Raw genomic sequence first — 20,438 nt, forward strand, 5'->3', positions numbered from 1 at the left:
ATAGATTTCAAGCCAGATGCATATGTATTAATTCTGTATGGAAAATATTTTTTAAAAAAAACAAAGGTTTCATTACAAAAGGCATCCCATCACTTTCTAATTTACAGTCAGTGTCTATATTTCAATCTTCTAACATTTATTCTATTTTATTTACCCTTAAGGTCTGCCTTACTATTCTTCCTAAGCTCTAACTCCTATTCTATATATTCTACCTTCAGGTTTAGCTTAATTCTATCTATCCTATTCTCAGTCCTATATACCATCATCTACTCCTTTGCTGTCCTTATTGCTGGGATGAGTCTGTTGTCAATGAGACTTCACCATCATGGCAGGGGTGGGCTGCAACAGGTTTAATAACTGGTTTGGTGATTGCACACATGCACGTCTAATGCGCTTGCGCACAGCATTCAACAATTTGAAGCTCAGCTGCTTACCTTCTAAGGCAGCCCCGGTAAGTAGAATAGTGAAGGTGCAGAAATCAGCTGTGCCAGGCGAATCAGCTGAACCAGAGAGAGGAAATATAGGACAGGATAGGGGCGGGGTGGGTGGCAGGGCCAGCTGATCATTGGAACTATCGGTTTGCCCGAACCAGAAGCAGCCCACCACTGATCATGGTCCTGAAACTTCTCTGATATTGCCTATCATCATCACTGGTGTCACATTCTGTAGGGATGTGCTTCACCTGGATCTATGGTGACACTTTTTGATTGCCTCTTCTGCTGTTGTCACTCTGAGCCAAGATACAACTGATTCCCTCTGACCTACTCTGCTTTGATCCTTTATTTGCACCTGTATTGACTGATAATATAGTACATTATAGTATACTATAATATATAATAACCAATTCCAGTTTTCTTAAATTGCCTCATACTGCTGGTACCCAACTTCTTCAGAGCTTATAAGGCACATGTCTTGAATAGAACAGAATAGAATAGAATTCTTTATTGGCCAAGTGTGATTGGACACACAAGGAATTTGTCTTCGGTGCATAAGCTCTTAGTGTACATAAAAGATGTAAGTGATAAATCTTGGCCCTGCTGCTTCACTGTCCCTCACTTGTCTTTCTCACAGTTTCACTGTTGAGCTCTTTTTCTCTTTTTCTAGGGTTCTGCTTGTATAAACTAGCTGTTGGTTTTATTACTGTCTATTGGTTTTGGCAGACTGCAGTTACAGCTTTCATCACCCCAACCTTTCAGACCCATCTTGAGACTCTTCTGCTAAGCCTTATTAATTTTTCTTAGCCCAGCTACTTGGCACTTTACATGTAAGGAGGCTAACCATTTTCCTCTTGCTTCTTTTTCTTTTGGCTTGATATCCCTTTGGATCTTCTCAACAGCTGCCAAAACATTTTCCCCTCTTCTTCAGTAATCCTGCTCAGCATATGCTTACAAACACAAATTTGAATGCTGCCAGCAGCAAGTTTCCTTTTCCCACAGCAACTCTGGACTGATCTTCCTTTTGTATTCCCTCCCTCTCTCCCTCCCTCTCCTCCTTCTACAAATTTCCAACTTTCCAACTTTTTCATTTCTTTTATGTCATTTCTTTAATTTTCCTTCTTTTGTTTTTTGACACTTTGAAATCCATCTTCACTCTTCAAGTTCATTGAACTAGCTCCATATTTTAAAGAAACTACATTTCTTTTTCCCCCACCCCCCGAAAATGGCTCTCTCTTCTTTTGGATAGGACTTAAGATGAGCCTTATTTTTCAGAGGAATGGAAGTGAGAACAAATGGCATAGCATTTTTTTCTTTCATAGCTATCTTCTCATTCTAGTCCTCTTTGCTCCTATTTCCTCTGCCCATCCCTCCCCTTTTTTGGAACAACCAGCTCAAAAGACTCTAATTTGCCAAAGTCAGGTATTTCTAGGTCTAACAAGGAATTCAAAAATTATTTAGGAGCTAACCCTATGTATACTAATGAAACTTCTTGGAATAATAATTGTGCAAACTTGTTTTCACCAGCTGTACCATTTTATGAGAGGGAACGTAAGGCAAAAAAGAAAAAGTAAATTCTATTTTATTGTAACTATTCAGCTTGAGGTCAACCTACCTATCCAAGATGCCCTAGGCCTAGGGGACATCACTGTGCTCTACCAAAGGCAAAAGAGTTCCCGTAATATAATTTGGCAAGATATGAAGAACATAATTTCCTGTTTGAAAATTATGATTATATTATTACTATGATTACAGTGATTATCTATTATAGATTTGATCCAAAGAGTGTATTTTGCCATCCAGGTGCCCAAAGGATACGTAGACATGCATGGCACATACATAAATATTCTGTTTCACATGAAAACTCTTTTAAAATTAAGAATTGAAACTACCTTATAACATGGCCCCAATAGTTTGCCACTACTTCTGTCCCTATTCTTAGCTAATGTGCATCACCCTATATTCATCAACAAAATCTTAATGCACAATAATATCAAAATATTCAAAGCTTATTTCATAGCTGTCTTCTTACACACACACATACACACACACAATCAAAAAGTGCCTGATCACTCAATCCACTACAGTACAACTAACCCAAGATGCGTGAATAACACTGCCGCACATCAGAAATCTTATAAACAATCAACAGACTATTACAACCACATGGTATCATCATTGCAAGCAAACCAACTAAAGATATCCCAAGAGGAAAAAGTAATTTACAGTGTAAGGACTGCAACAGTCACTGTTGCAGAGCACATTCGTGAATGCCAACTAGTAGTCAGAAGACACAAGTAAAACTCCTTAATCTCACAACACATAGAGAGATTCAACCATAGTTTCAACTGGGACATAATAAGCATTCTAGGCCATGATAATTTTTTTAAAAATAGAGAATTCCTGAGAGGTTGTCAATCAGATGCATCATACATCAAATAGACAATAGACTTATACCACATTTATATACCATAAAAAAGAGACAATTAAAAAATATAAGAAAGAAAGAAAAAGACACAATCTTTCTAGCTAACTCCCTATAGCAAGCAGGGATTAACATCAGGCAAACAATCAAACAGAAAGTAATACCCTAATCAAGAAGCTACCAAGGAGAAAACCACACCTCTACCAGAACTGTCAGTGCGATGTACTGTACAGAATCATGGAGCAAATCCTACCCACAAGCACTGATGATGTTACCTAATCAGGTTTAAAATATCTGCAAATAAAGGACCAAGCTCAGAGAGCATGAAGGACTCCACGCTTCAGAGAGAATACTGAGTTATGTATATTCTCTTTTGTTGACATATAATAATAGCTGGCAGATTATGATGAAACAGTATTTGATTTATCAAAAATGCAAATGCAAACTATCCCATATTTGTTGATAAAAGTTCCATCAGATTCAGCTATGCATATTCCAAAGTAGATTTGGAAAGTAGATTTGTTTAGAGTTGCAGCCTATTTGTGGATGTTAAACATAAGCACTGTTGTGTCCAATGGAGCTTGGTTTCTAATAAACATGCTCTAGAATGCCATGTACAGTTAATATGTTTGTATATACACATATGTATGTGTATATATGTGTGTGTGGGTGTGTGTGTATGTATACACACTATCTTAAGTATATATGAAAATGTTTATTTTTCAAATTTGAACCAAGTACAAGAGCAGTATTGCATGCATTAGAAGGTAATAAGAGGATAATAACCTCCAGTTTTAATATATTTTCAAACATATGATATATTATATTGGTTATCCTCAAACATTTTAAATCCCTACTATTTTGAACCATGTTGTTGTCCCTTAGTAAAAACTGACTATATATTTCAATAGATGGTTTTTGATTATTTACCCATTTTTCTCTGAATAAATAATGTTTTTTTGTTCAAGATCAAGTATATGTAACTATTATATTATTCTAATATAAAATAATATACGTAGAGCCAGTAATTCTAATGGTTCACTTTAGATGGAACAGTTTTCTTCACCAGAAATTCTGAGTAGGACAATATAGTATCTTGATCATCCATCTACCATAAGAAAATTAAAGTGTGTGTGTGTGTGTGTGTGTGTGTGTGTGTGTGTGTGTGTGTTATTTACTTCCCCTTGCATTTTTTGCACAGATTCTAGAAGTTTTTTGGAATGATCAGAAGAATCTGATCTATCAGCAGGGTCTGATTCAGTCATAGATAGGGTTTTTGTAGCCCTATGGAACAAGTTGAAAACCTAAGGGCAAACAGTTGGTTCTTTAAAAAAAAACATCACTAATTAAATATGATGGCAAAATTTTATGGACTGTGAACTGCTTTATTCTTTCAAGGGTAATTGATGTTTGTGAAGTGAATGATCCTGGCAGAGTATGTAGATAATATTAGCAAAGACATTAATCCAGATAACCAAATCATTAATTCAATGTGCTGTAAACTAAACTTCTGTAGGTTTATTTCATTTTCCACACAGGAACCTGAACAATACATGTCACATTATACAGTTAGGATAACTTTTGAAGAAAAGGCTTTTAGCCTGCAGTAGCTGTAATACATTAAACCAAGCTTTATAGAGTAAAAAAGGATAAGTAAAGGAGAAAGAAATCCATAGCTGGACTTCAGACAGCATACATCTTCATCTCAGTCATGAATGTAGCCATTGATTTGAAATGATTGGATCCTTTGGGGTTATTTTTTCATGGGAATCTGAATGTAGCATTAATTAATAAACTAGGGGAGACATGATAGCAGTGTCCCAATATTTGAGAGTCTACTACAAAGATAAAAAGGGCTTTGGTGCTTTTCCAAAGTACCAAAAGGCAAGATAAGAAACAATGGGTGGAAACTAACTAAGGACAGAAACAATCTAGAACTAAGGAGAAGCTTACAAACAGCAAAATAGCTTGCCTTCAGAAGAAGTGCCCCATCACTGGAGGCTTTCAAAATAAGACTGGACAATCATGTCTGAAATGGTATAGGCTTTCCTGCTTAGACTAAAAGACCTCCAAGGTCCCTTCCAATTCTATTATTCTACCTTCCATATTCTAAATGGTAGTCTATAAAGACCCCTTAATGTTAGAAAAAAAAGAGGCAATCCTCCTTAAAGCCCAGTACTTACATCTGAGAAATGGTAGGGTTGGTGTTCATATAAAACAATCAATTCCTGTTTCATCTAGCGGCTATAACTTTTAACAAGCAAAATTGTTTTAAGTCAAGAATGAACATTTCTTTATGCCAGAAGAAACTCACCTAGCTGTGATAATTTTCCTCCCCAAAGTATTATATGAGCACTGGCATTGAATTATATTTCTTTTCCAGCCTGGTATCTCTGATAAGGGGCCAAGTGGTGACTACAGATGGAACCCCACTTGTTGGAGTCAATGTATCATTTGTCAAGTATCCAAAATATGGCTACACCATCACTCGCCAGGATGGCACGTAAGTTGACTCACTTCATTGACGAACTACTTTGTATAGTAATAATTGTGTCGATTAACAGATGGTGCTATCTGGTGAAACCATGTGGTATCATGCATAGAATTCCTACTAGGGTAAAGGGCTATCAAGAAAGCAGAAAGTAATTTTTCACACGGTGTTTTGAAGACTAGCTGAAAGTAAATTTGAAAGGATTGACTTCTGAAAATAATGTGATAGCAGTTGGACTTCTTCTCACACAAGCTGTATTATATCTATAAAAACATTTGTGGGCTACAGTAGTATCCAGCTGAGACCCAGAAACATTTAATTTTGAGATTCAAGGCAGGCTAACACTCATCTGGGGGTGGGAGGGGGGAGACTCATAAAACAGTGCAATTTCTTAGTTTCCCAATTGTCCCATTTCTTTCTAAAAATCAGTTCTATTTAGAGTTTCTTGAGGCAAAACATATTAAAAGGGTATAATTGAATAAACTTAGACAATTCCCTGCTGTGTTCTGTTTCTCTGTTCATCATTCGATTTGAAAGGCACATAGACTTAGCTCCAATAAAAATGGGATATGTCATATTTTATCTAATTTATTGGATGTAGCAATAAAATGATATATCTATGTGAAATAATGCGTTGCAGCGATTTGCTGCAGTATATGTGAACTGTAGTCTATAAAAGTCATTGGACTACTGATCTGTAACATGGCCATTGTTGGATGCTCTGGTCACTGTTTCAATGCTGAGCTTTTGAACATCTTAGCAATAATGAGGATTCAGGGCTTTTGTGTGATTCATTATAAATGTACTAATATTGTTTGCTCAAAGCTGTCATTCAGTTTTGCCACATGGCATGGAGGCATTTGTGATGGCTTTAATGGCCGCTTATAGCAGTTCTATGTTGGAAACCACACATCATACAGTGCTTTATGATATATCATGGCCACATTTGCATTAACAACAGATCTTCGTTCACAGCAGAGGTCTTAATCGCAAACTTCCCTGAATCAAGAAAATGAGTGTGTTAACTTTTTTATGTATGCTTGGAGGAAAAAGATATTGTATTACAGATGATACCAGCTCTAAATCTCCTGCGATCAAGAAGACTAGAATTAAAGAGAAGGCCCTGAGCCATATCATTTAGCAAATAAATTTAATATAGTTCAAGAAAATACCCAAGAGAAACAAAAACCTAGTTGCACTTTTGGAAACTAATGAGCTGAATTCATTTTTTTCCTACTTCATGACTTGTGGTACTGCTTTTGTTGTTGTTCCTGCTTGTTTGTTTTAGAAACTGGACAGAATAAGCCATATTGTGGTTTCTTTCGATTTGGCTTTGCCTGCTTGTGAAGTCTTAATATGTTTGTAGTTTCGAAGCCCTTGTTTATATTATAGCATGTGGTGCAAAGTTAATTGGTAGCAGGGGTGGACTTCAAAAATTCCAGAAACAGGTTCTCTGCCCAGTTTCTGGGTTGGCATGCCATGATGGGCGTGCCCTAGTCAACCTCCTGCATCATGGCCTGGTGGCAGTTGTTTTTACTTTCCCCAAGCTCCGGAGGCCTTCCTTGAGCCTCATGGAAGGTGAAAACTGCCTTCCCTGGGCTCCAGAGGCCCTCTGGAGGCCGGAAATGGGCCCATTTCCAGAAATGGGCCCATTTCCGGCCTTCAGAAACTTCAAGGAGACCCGTTTCCCCCCACACACACATCAAGCCTTCCCAAAGGCCCTGCACTTACCTTGCATCCAAAATGGGTCATGTTAAGACTTCTGGGAGGTGCGGAACATTTTCTTGCTTTTAACTTATAAGATCCTTGCACCCTGTTCTAGAAAAAGCGCAACTGATTTCTTTAATCCATATTTTAATCACTTCCGAATACATTTTTACCAGTTTATTTGTAGGGCTGCCTTAAAAGTTTTTTGGGGGGGAACTAATCTAAATCACAGCACCACAATTGTTTTATAGAATACACACTACAGTCACACTACAGACTACATACACAGACTGTAGAATTGCTATACAGTATTTAGGGAGGGGGAATTTGTGGGCTTTCCATTATTGTTGAACTACATTGATCCATCTTTGATATAAACTTTTAAATAATTAGCAACAGAATATCTGAGTGGCCTCTTCACATTTTGTTTTTGTTCTCTTGGACTCTGGAGTGACCTTTCCATTAGAAGTCCACTGATTTTATTTTATTTTTTCTGCTTTGTTGCTATGATTTTGGGGGAATTGGATATAGCTAATTTTGTCATACTAAAGGTTTGAATCAATACAGTAGAATGTAATCTAAGAAATTGTGTAATAAACTGTATTGGGTTCTTTCCAGAGGTGGGTTGCTCCCAGTCCAGCCCGGATTGGGCGAACCAATAGTAGCGGTGGCAGGAGGCTCCGCCCACCTGCCCAGACGTTTTTGTGCATGAGTGCGCCCGAACTGGTAGTAAAAAAAATTGGTAACCCACCACTGGTTCTTTCTCTAGTTTTATTGACTAGTTTGGTTCTTTGTTCTAGAATTATTCATGATGTAGACTCCAACTTTTTCTAGGTTTGATTTGATTGCAAATGGAGGAGCATCGCTAACTCTTCATTTTGAAAGAGCCCCATTCATGAGTCAAGAGAGGACAGTGTGGCTACCATGGAATAGCTTCTATGCAATGGATACCCTCACTTTGAAAACTGAAGAGAATTCTATTCCCAGCTGTGACTTAAGTGGTTTCATCAGACCTGATCCTGTTATAATTTCATCACCACTTTCCACCTTTTTCAGTGATGCCCCTGGTCGAAATTCAATTGTTCCAGAGACCCAGGTATCAAACAGAGATACTGAAAAAGAAAAAAAAAATACAATAAGTTCATTATAATTGTTTTCTAATAACAGCCCTATAACAATCGTACCAGTTATTTTGAATATTTATATTGGCCTTTTCTTCATAAATATAAAACAAAAGCAGATATATGCATTTAGAGATAAAAGCAGAATGTATTGGTATGTGGCTATGATGTGTTTGGCAATATTCATTAATATTTACTTGGGGTATATTCTTTGTCACAAACGCCTATACAAATTCAGTTGCATTTGTCCATTCTTTGAAGTTGGAAAAGTACAGTTCTGGAAGAAATGCTTGCTTAGACATTTTTCATGAACGTTACATTTATGTGCTGAATTGGGAACCAAGCTTTTCAAAATCCAAGCCTTGAGCACGTTAATAAAGGCAACAAAAGTATTGTCCACAAATTTCAGAGAGTCCTGAAGCATTTTAGTAGAATATACATCTTTGACTTGTGCATATTGTTCATGACGAAGCCTGAATCTCTAGCATCAGGTTCCTAATCCAGCACTTGCTTCTTCTAGATATAAATGTAGAAATTAATCATCAGAAATGTTCCTGTGTAAAAGAACAAAGCTATTTGATGGTGATGGATGTATTGTGCTAAGATTTTCTTGTTCACTTTGTGTACCAAATTCTTCTGAAAACCTTAAACCTTATCCAGTTTTCTCTCTAGAGTATAAAATCCCATTGAGCAAGTCAAGATAGGCATAAGGCCAGCAGGCAAGTTGCCTCTTGCCACAATCACATAGAAAAAGTGTTTCTAGTATTTAAAGAGCAGATACACAAGGTGCTAAACCCTCCTCCCGCAAATGGCTTTGCCTCCCCAGGCACCTTCTCCTCAGCCAAGATGCAATACTAGAAGTGAACTTCTAGGAGAGCTATGGAGAAGAGCTATGGGAAGAGGTAAAGAGTAAGCATGGGGGAGAGTTCAGTTCCTCTCACCTACATGTCTCTTTTAATCTAAACAAAAACCTGATACATATCCCATCTCCATTCTTGCTCTGCATGAAATTGTCACAGATTCAAGTTTGAGCAAGCATCCTAACTTGGCATGCTTGCAAAAACATCGTACATGCAGCTGAAGCATGTGGCATACCCAGGTGATAAGGGGGCGTTCCATCATCTTCATTGCTACTGTTATTCTGCTTTTCCCACCCCCTTCCCTTAGGCATCCTTGCTACTTTAAGATGACTGTCAGCGGTAGTGGTAACTACATAGCATTACAACTTCATGGGGCCTTCTTGCCTAAAACTAGCAATCAGATCTGTGATTCTTACTGATGCTTTTGCCAACAGTGGGGATTTTAAAAGAAGCAGTAGCAGTGGCCAAAATTTTAGTAATCCAGAAGTCCTATCCTAAGTCTTACCATTGCAGGAAAGCAAGCTAAAATTTCCTAGCATATTTTACTTTAACCTACAAGTACAACCCATGAGCTGAACCAAATAAATCTCTTCCATACCACACTCATTTAATATGAACTCTCTTTCCTTACTTAGGTTCTTCATGAAGAAATTGAGATTCCAGGTGCCAACATAAAGCTCTGCTATCTGAGTTCCCGTACTGCTGGATACAGATCCTTGCTTAAAATCACCATGACACAATCTCTTGTGCCTCTGAACTTAATTAAAGTTCATCTCATGGTAGCAGTGGAAGGGCATCTTTTCCAAAAGTCATTCCAAGCATCTCCCAATTTGGCATATACTTTCATTTGGGATAAAACAGATGCCTATGGCCAGAAAGTTTACGGGCTCTCGGATGCTGTAGGTATGATCACTAGATTCAAATCATGTAACTTTTAAGTGCTGGCTTTCAACAACTGCTCTTAAATTAAAGAAAAATCTGTGATCTGTACTGACAATAGAAAATACCTATAGATAGCTTCAGTATTCCGCTACAGCAGCAATTTTCCAGCTGTCTTTTATTTTGTTTATTGATTAGACAGTATTTATAACTTTCTCAATCCCAAAGTAAAATGGGCATTATACAAATAACATTTTAAAAAACCAATGTTACAGTAAAAGTACTGTAATCAAAATACATGTGATAGATGCCCTTAGTCAAAATAGCTAGTATTGAAGGCTCATTGAAATAACACATGTATTACTGGTTTATAATATCTAATAGATATTGCATGTAACATTCACTTATATCTGGGGGTACCCAATATAAAACCTATGGGCACCAGTGTGCCTGCTATTATTTTCCTTTATGAACATTAATCTTCCTGTTATATCTGAGTCTGTATGTGTGCATGGGTGTATGTGCTTCTTTCAATCATGTATGTTTTTCAGAGACTGTCTATAGGTCACCTTAGGCTTTGTGCCTAAGGGAAGACTAGAACTCATGATCACCTGGTTTTTAGGTTGATACATATTGAGAGAAGGAGAAAGAAAGAAGGGGTGAGAAAGAAAAGGGGAACACTACAAAATCAAGAACATATTTTCAACTTCATCTCACAGGAATTTCTCTGGGCCACAAATTGGTTCCACAAGCTTTCATAAAAAATGATGGCTGAACAAATAATCTATTGGCAGAAAAAAATCTATCCATTTATTTAAACTATTGGTAAAAAAAGGAAGAAGAATAGAAAGAGTGATATGATGTATCTGTTGTGGAAGTTAGAGAGAGCGGCAGGGAACATTCTCTTCTAGTCTGATTGGTTAAGATACTTATCACAATCATTCTGGGAACTGAAACACTTCCCATGATATTTTTTTTAATTGCCCGTGACATGTTTTCATAATTCAAAATGAGACTCTAGTCCAGTAAGGTTGTTGACTCTTGTTACATCAGTATTAAATCTGGAACATAGGAATCAATACCTTCTTTATTAATATCCACATTTTTTCTTTCCCTTTTATATCCTAAGAAAAGTAGACGTGTGTGTGTGTGTGTGTGTGTGTTTTGACAGGAGGTAGTGAGATGCTAGGAAAATTGAAAAAGGAGCAGAGGTGGTATTCTGCCAGTTCGCACTGGTTTGGGCGAACTGGTAGCTGTGGTGGCACGAGGCTCCACCCACTCACCTAGACATCATCACGGACCTTCTGCGCATGCACGCTCCCACTAACGAACCAGTAGTGAAGAAAAGAGGATACCATTACTGAGCAGGAGTATGTTTCTGCAATATTTTGCTGTTGCATTTTTAATTTCTAATTGAATCTAGCAAGACGAAGTGTCATCGAAAACATTTTATACAAAATAGAAATTTGAATAATGTACCAGAGCCATGGGTGAAGTTCACCGTGAACATGTTGCCATCATGAGATGTGACTTCTGGAATAAACTCAAACATTCAGTGACTTTTTTCCAGTAATTTATTAACCTTACTGACAAATATTATATATTAGGGGCCCAGGCTACAAACAATCAATTGTTTAGGCAATAAAAGCCTGATTTACAGAGCTTCCCCAAGCTTTTCAGAGAGGAGAAGAAAAATCATTCAAATGACATTTTGATATAATTGATCATTTCTCACAGGGAGCTCATGTCATCCTTTATGTTTTCTGTGGGGTAAAAGATACGGGAGTTTTACCACTCTTCTATCTTAACTGAATGTATGAAGTGGTAATCTATCTATATCTTTAAGGGCTGTTAGGGGAACTTGAGAATCCCTCAGGAAATGATCATAGCATCTCTTCAGACCTATGCTTACTTTTAACTGCAGTCTCAGTGGAAGTATCATCGGTGCATGTACAGTATACTGTATGTACAGTATATACAAGATGACAAGAGGAGATCTGCAAAGCAGATAAGCCTTTGATAAGTTAGGATATGATGCCTTACAACTTCAAGATCAGATGCGGAGATGCTCTTCAATCACTTCACCAGCACAGTGCTATACTTTCAAGCCAAATCCTGGCTTGTGTTAAATAGATTTTGTTACTAATTGGGCATCTAGGACATAGTTTATTGGATACTCACATATCTATGCCAGAGAACTCAGCATGTGGGATTATCCCATTTCTGGGATATGATAGATGGTGCTTAGAGAAAGCTGCTGAGTTTTATTAGAATACAAGTGACCTTCCTAGCTGAATGATACATTGCACTCAAGTCTCTTTAGTCTTCTTTTTGATCCATTCCCTATCCTAACGAACTGGTGAAGTATATTTCTACGTAGCCAGATTTATGAAATTTATGCATGGCTGTTTACTTATTTAATGTATATACTTCCTTAATCCAATTGGACTCTAGGTTCAATAAAATGTAATATCATTGCTAGAAAAGGATTGCAGTTATACAAGATATATAATAAACCTAATTTCTATATTAATATGTCTTATCCATAATCATTCACTTTGGAAAAGCCAGTTTTTAATAGATTTCCAGAAAGGCCACAGGGATAGTGACCATCAGGTCACTCCTATTGTATTTCCTGGTGGGCCAGGGCCTTAAGCAGACGTTCTCCAGGTGTCTGGTTTTGGCAAAAATTATCAGGAAAAGATAATCTTTCAAAGTAACCCCAAGCCATTAAGGATCTTGAAGGTGGTAAATAGTGCCTGAATTACATTTGAAAACATACTGGTAGTTTAACAAAGTAACATTAGAGCTTAATGTTAAACATATAGGTTGCTGCATTTTGGAACAGCTGAGTGATCTTCAAGGGCAGCCTACATGAGTGACTGAATCACAGCCATAGAATTGAGAAAACACAAGACCATGAGTTCTTATCTGAGCAAAAGTTTATCCTGTCCTGGGATTAAAAAGTTGAGAGGATGCTCTCCTGGGAACAGCATTCACTTGTTTCTCTGGCAGGACTTAGTTAGTTAGTTAGTTAGTTAGTTTATTTGTCTTGTATGCCGCCCACTCCCGAAGGACTCCGGTCGGCTCACAATAGACAAGGGAAGGGGGATAAATAGACAAAGACAACACTTTAAAAAACGCAACATTCACAGTTTCCGTGGGGCTGGATGTTTCACAAGCCCCCCGGCCTGCTGGAGCAGCCAGGACTTGGTGGCTTTGCGGAAGGCCGGGAGGGTAGTAAGGGTCCGGACTTCCAGATTGCAAGCCTAACCTCTTGGTGGAAGCACAATATCATTGAAAATTACATGGGATGTAGTATTGGAATGAGTAGGTTTCTGAATTAGCAACTTTCAATCTTGCTAGAATACAAGTATCATCGGTATAGTGATGATATCTTACTATGAAATAGCAGATGTCATCTCAGGAGGAAGCTTGAATGTGACCCCATATCCATATCTAGTCATACTTACTTCTTGTTTTCCAACAGCATTGTTTGATGTGTTCCTTCACCTACTTGGTTTTCTAAAAATCTTCAGAAAATCAAGTTGCTGGTTGGGATCAGTGGGCAGGGAAAGGCCATTCAGAAGCAATCCTGTCATAGATTAACAGAATAACAGAGTTGGGATGGATCTTGGAGGTCTAGTCCAACTGCCTGCTCATGCAAGAAACCCTTACTATTTCAGATAAATTGTTGTCCAATCTCTTCTTAAAAACCTCCAGTATTGGAGCACCCACAATTTCTAGAGACAAGTCATTCCACTGATTTACTGTTAGGATATTTTTCCTTAGTTCTAGGTTGGTGTCCTGGTTGAATTCCAAAGGTCAATGAGACATGTAACATAATTCCACTAGATTACTATGTCAATTTTTAAGTATCATCTGGAATGCTCCTAGATCCATCAGATGTCAGAATAGGCATCTTACCTGGACTATCCTACCTTGGAGGTTAGGGATCCAGTTAACCCCATCATCACTAGAAAAGTATTGGCACATGGCAAAAACAAATCACCCTTAGATGTCTTTCAGGAGCAGATCATGTCTCATCTGTTCTGAAAGGAAGCAGATCTACTGTGTGGCCAACAAAGTAGTCTGGCTCAAAAATGACCCAGAAAAAGTCCCCCCTTGTTACAATAGCTATGACAATTATTTTACAATTATATGGGCAAATTCATAACTATCTTTGGACAGTAGACTGTACAATAGCAACCCCCGCAACCCTCCACTTCCTAAGCTTGTTCTTTGGACATAATTTCACAAATATGGTCTCATATCTGGCCATCATTGGAACACAGTTCTTCACAATAACCAGGTGCTTCTGGTACATAAATGCCACAGTGTTTCCCCTATCCTGGCATCAGGACTGATGAAGGCAACAAAATCCCATTTGATAAATTTAAGTGAGAGGGAATCCCCCTCTTCCAGTCACCTCTCTGAGTACATTCATGGGAAATAAATCTTTAATTCAAAAGTATTGTGTCTGAGTTTGGTTTGCTTATCAGACCAGTTGTCTGGTTCTTGATACGGGCACAACTTTGCAATATTTCCTCCTCTGGACTGTCTCACCTGCCATACTTCGTCCTTCCTATCATTATTATCATCCTGCCTCCATGTCTAACCCCTTATCTACCTAGCCCACAACTCCCAATCATTCCAATTGCCACACAACAAGTTCCCCACTAAGAACTGTTCCCCTTCACTTGTCCAGCCCCCTATAGATCTCCTTAGAAGATCAGATGGAGGTAATGTATCCTCTCCGGTCCTCCCTTCCTTTTCAGTTTTCTAACATTCACTCAAACAAACAGTAGTTCTTACTTTTTCTTTTCTCTTTCATTGCTCTGTTTGTTTTTCCACTATCTCTGCTACTACCATATAAAGGAAAACAGCTCCATTGGTCCATTTAAAATAGAGTCTGTTTCATAGGCCTCCTACACAGGCAGTTGTCTGGCAAAAGCCAGGCTGTCTGATATAGTGACTATTTCCTCCACCCTGATGTACCTTATAACTTCTGCTCCATTTCCTATTCCTCCTATGTTCATTCTGATTTTAACTGTGGTTCTTTATTGACTTTTCCTTGATGTTTACTTCCTTCTCTGTCCACCTAGTGTCTCAAATATAATAAAAGATGTTTCAGCCATTGTATCAGTATGCCCCCATCTCCTCTGCTCCTCGGAGGCCTGGCTGAGCAATTTCCTGACAGTAAACCTTACCATCCCCAGGGGCCCTCTTTGTCTTTGGACACAGCATTATTAGCCCTCTGAGCCCTAACTTGCCCAGTCTGCCACACTGCCCAAGTCTGAAGGTGAAGATGAATCTGAAACATCCTAGTTCTAATTCAATACTTTATTCACAGTAACACCCAATATGTATCATGCTAATTCATGTGCCAAGACATTGCCTGTTGGTTTCTGCAGTATGTAATAATATGTGAAAACGTTATGGGAATCAGTATACCTTACAGTGAATAATAAATAGGCTGTCTTAAAATTGGAACAAGAACGCCATAAATCTGGTAAGAACAATAATCTATAGTTTAATTATTTTCCAAGATCTTCATCTGATAACTCTATGTAAAATGGGGTAACAGGTTAATACATTTTTAAAGTATTTCCAGAGTTTTATTCTATACTTTTTTCCATGAACACAAAAGTACAGTACTGAATTTAGATATGTATTTTCAGTGCTGGAAGCTGCCAGGTAATTAAAAATAGAATCTGGGCTGTCATCATTACTCCCCTCCTTCCTTTATTAAATCAATCATTTCCTGCAACTTTAAAGCTCTGTATAACTCTTCTGAGTATACGTCAAGCTAAATTTCAGGGTCAAACGAAGTCAAATATCTAAATTTAATAATGTAGAATAAAATAAAATAGCTTGGGAACTGTACTTCATAGTAGATGGCAAGTCATTCACATACAATGGTTATTAATATAAAATATGTCTGTCTATATTTCAGTGTCCGTGGGCTTTGAGTATGAGACCTGTCCCAGTCTGATTTTATGGGAGAAAAGGACTGCTCTACTGCAGGGCTTTGAACTTGACCCTTCAAATCTAGGTGGCTGGTCTTTGGATAAGCATCATGTACTTAATATAAAAAGTGGTAAGTTTATTTATATTCATTTGTGTGCGGGGGGCGAGGTTGTAAGTTTTACATTGGGTGGGAATCTGTTCCCTAAAAATGTTGGTGAACAACTCTTACAAGCTTAGTCAACATGACTAATGTTGCAGGATAAAAAGAATTGTAGTTTAACAAAATCTGGAAGACGTTTCCCAATCCCAGTAAGCTCCATTCCCATAGGTGTGCTTGAATGCTTGTGCTAACATCTGATGGATACAAAACAATAAGGAGGCCCTATAAGGCCAAACGTATTTTAATATTTAAAATGTATGAAGAAACACTGTGCCATTCTTTGTGTTGAGACATTAGCTGCATACACACTGCTTGCTTAATCTTATAGTACTAAATTAATTTTCTGCATAAATCTACAATTTCTTTTGTGGATTTTTACAATGCATTGAACTGAAAATGAACCATGTGGATTGAGCTTTTATAACAGACTAAGCCTCAAAAACCAAACTAAACTTAAAATTAATCAAAGTTAGCATGTTTTGTGAATGTAGTTGCTAGGTGTTTGCTGGTCTAATTAACTATATTAAGTGAATACAAATATTGCATTAAGTCAGAGATGGGCCCTTGTAGCTCTTGTATCCATTTCTGATCACAACTAACCAACAATTGGTGTCAGTTTTCTTTAGGTTTGAGGTGGGGGGCAAACAAATCATTACTACAAATCCACACAAGCAAAATTTTATAGGAAGGAATCCCTTGCCTTTTGTTTCATGTATGCATTTCGTGCATAAATATGATTTTGCATATAAGAATTGCTAAGGATATGCACATAATTTAAGTATTAAGAATCTTATATAACAGAATCAGTCAAAAATGACAATTTTTGCATGCTGTTAATTAACTCACATACACATGTATACATTATAACAGTGAAACCAGTTGAGAAAAGGATATTTGAAAGTTTCATCTAAGGCAGCATTGAAATTTCTTCAGCAGAGGGTACATTTATATATAAGATTTTAAAGAACATTTTGCTATATTCTTGTAAATCATTCACACCCTGCAAGGCACAGCAAATAAATATTTTAAATAAATGAATAAAATAATTATTTTATTTAAATTAAATTATTTGACTTATATTTCAAACTTTATTTCACATATATACATTTTCCTTCAACTTATAAAACACATTGAACTTTAACAAAAAAAAAAAAAAATCAGTTGCCTGAAAGTTGACTATCACCTTTCCATGAAAAATTCAAATTATCTTGCAATACAATGTTACCGTTTAAATTTCCAGTGTCAAGTATGAAACACATTTTTAAAGGAATTCATTATATAATGTCTGTTTGGCATATTCTCTGACTTCCTCATTTCTAGAAAGGTTGAATTTTTTTCTCTCAACTCATTCACTTGAAAGAACAAAGAAGCTGATCACTTCCCAGAGCTTCAATATATTCACCACACCTGCTCTGGAAAAAAAGAAGAGAAAAATTCCCAACAATTATACCCTTGCCAAACATTCAAAGTTGATTTTGGCATCTCAGGGTGTTAATGATCTTGGGTTTTCAGGGTTGAATTCATTAAGAACCTCATGCTATTCCAGGTGGTACATATATTAATTAATAGGAAATATCTAAGGAAAAACTACTGAATTGTCTATTTTATTGTGAGCATTACTGATTTTAGTGAAGAACATGTCTCTTTTTCCCTGTGTTAAACAAAGAGTTACCATATACAGAAAATGAATTAGATACTACATAGTTAATATTAGTCTCAAGACATAGTGCCCCCACTTCCAATGCTATACGTCCTTCCAGCTTTGCCTGTCAAATCTGGATAACACTAGGTTGGTGAAGGGTAGGGTAATTTGTTAAAGTTAGCAAAAATAAAGAACATTGGCTAGCAGAAACCTATGAACTATGTCCTTACAATTTGAACCATGTACTAAAATTCTGAAGACAGATAAATTCCAGTCAAAGGATTTGGCACTGAAATCATCCCATGAATTAAAATAAAATGCAATGTGCTTTTCTGCACGTTGTTAGGTATTCTACACAAAGGTAGTGGAGAGAATCAGTTTCTAACTCAACAACCAGCAGTAATTACGAGCATTATGGGAAATGGTCGTCGTCGAAGTATCTCCTGTCCAAGTTGCAATGGACTTGCAGAAGGAAACAAACTTCTTGCCCCTGTTGCACTTGCGGTGGGAGTTGATGGGAGCCTGTTCGTTGGGGATTTCAACTACATTCGACGCATCTTTCCCTCAAGGAACGTCACCAGCATTTTGGAATTAAGGTAATGCCACTGCTAAAAGCACCACTATAAAAGCTTTCCTAAGTGATTTTCTTTATAGCTTTCTAGACTGTTGTTGCTTGTAGCCCTCAGCACAATCCGCTGTTCACAACTGATAGGTGAACATGACTGATGGATCAAAACTGGCATAAAGTTGTATTTTTCCCTCTTCCTTTGGAGATTATAATGGGAATTCAAGCAGTTCATGAATTGTGCAATTCACCATTAAAGAATCAGAATGAGCATTATCATAAAATCTTCCTTGTCTTTGGAAAGCTGGGAATGTGGGTGGAAGTTAACTTTTTGTTTTCTTTTTAAAAAGGGACTGAAGAAGAGAAAATGGGCATAATAGCAATAGGAGGGAGGAGTTAAATTAGGAAAGGAGAAAAATAAATTAGGAATCAAAAGACTGTTAAATCTGTTAAAGCAGTTAAGATGGTCAGGAAAGAAAAAAACAAAAAGAAAAGAACTGGCTCAGAATTGAAAAGCAGGAAATTGGCAGTGAGAATGGTAAAGTTAGAAGAAGGGGAAAGGAATATTTCAGGAGAAAAGGAAGGGAAAAAGGACATAGGAGAAGATTAGGAGAAAGTATGTATGTACGGAATAATAGTAAAATGAAAGAAGAGAATGAAAAATAACAATTGCTAAAATAAGCAATGTATTTAGTCCAGCATTGTATATACACATTGGCCAATCAAATGGTTTTGGAAATCAATAAATAGAATATGACGACTATAGCGTATTCTTGTTTCTATTCCCAAGTAAGTCCTGAACCTTTCTGAATTCATCTTTAATTGTTAACCATGGTTGTAGCATGAGAATAGGAGAAAAAACAATGCTCACATATTCTGTGTGTAATTTCATATACCTTTATCACATAATCATTTTCAAGTTAGCAAGCCAAAACATTTAATTTTTTCCCCTTAAAGTGGAGTTCTAACCTTGAGACATTTTAATTTCTTTTTTGTCCCTTTTGGATTCAGCATTATGGATTTTGAGATGAACAGAATTATGTACAGTAGTGCAAGTGTTATCAGCTGCATATTTGCATTTATTTTTATGGCATGGTTGGGCAATTCATAGTCCACCTATATCCCTTTTCTAAGCCCCTAGAATGGGCAGCAGGACTAAAAAAATTAAATTCATTTTTTTTCTTTTTATATTTTGGGCAGAGCTTTAAAGGACAAATTAGATACCTTACAAATGTCTTAAACTGATTAGATACCTTACAAATGTCTTAAACTAAAGAAAAGAGGATCTGAAAATGTCAGTCTTCCAAATTCTGGTATCCCATCATACTTTCACAGCCCTCATTTTCAAAGTAGTTTCATATTGAGGTGAGACAACTTTCATTAAGCTGTCCACCACCAATTTAAATCTTCTGATTATAGCAATAGTACCTGGACTTATATACTGCTTCACAGTGCTTTACAGCTCTCTGTAAGCAGTTTACAGAGTCAACATATTGCCCCCAACAATCCAGGTCTTCATTTTACTGACCTCGGAAGGATGGAAGGCTGAGTCAACCTTGAGCAGGTGAAACTCGAACTGCCAAACTGCTGGCAGACAGCAGTCAACAGAAGTAGTTTGCAGTACTGCATTCTAACCACTGTGTCACCAAGGACAATTATACTTGTGATATTGGGATATTTCTATTTCAGTGGCATATTATAATTGATTTTGTTGAATCATATTTACCTTTTTTAGTGAAAGCTGAAATCTCTCTCCTGATTTCTAGATAATTTATGAATATGGGATAGAATACAACTTTTATTTCACAGTTGTTAATTCTTATATGCTGCTTTACCATTTCTAGCTTGCAACTTCAAAACTGGAGTCACAAACTCCATGTAGATAAAGGTTAAAACTGCTCACACTATACATATCTGAAAATCCATTGTCCTAAAACATACAAACTGCTGAAAACCAGAGCTATGTGTAATATTAATCATTTTGCTAATTCTAATAGATTAATACTTGTTTGTTTAAAGGAAGAAATCTTTTTCTTGATTATACAAAACAAGAAATGAACTTTTGTCCATTGGTTTCCTCAAGATTTTTTTTAAAGTGAATCCATTAGAATATTTTTTACAATATTGTCTAGCATTGATTAGGTCCATAGCAAATGGAGACTGATCAGTGGAATTCTGATTGAA

General features: G+C 37.0%; 1 protein-coding gene across 1 annotated transcript in view; it reads left to right on the forward strand.

Moving 5' to 3' along the window:
* TENM2 (teneurin transmembrane protein 2) overlaps positions 1 to 20,438 on the forward strand; it is an 834,696-nt gene that overhangs the window by 768,591 nt on the left and 45,667 nt on the right. Inside the window, 5 exon segments of the mRNA XM_032208490.1 lie at positions 5,243 to 5,362; positions 7,892 to 8,153; positions 9,674 to 9,941; positions 15,874 to 16,017; positions 18,036 to 18,285. Of these exon segments, the coding sequence (XP_032064381.1) occupies positions 5,243 to 5,362; positions 7,892 to 8,153; positions 9,674 to 9,941; positions 15,874 to 16,017; positions 18,036 to 18,285 (1,044 nt within the window).

Source organism: Thamnophis elegans, chromosome 2 (assembly GCF_009769535.1).
Source record: "Thamnophis elegans isolate rThaEle1 chromosome 2, rThaEle1.pri, whole genome shotgun sequence".
In the NCBI taxonomy this organism is placed as follows: Eukaryota; Metazoa; Chordata; class Lepidosauria; order Squamata; family Colubridae; genus Thamnophis; species Thamnophis elegans.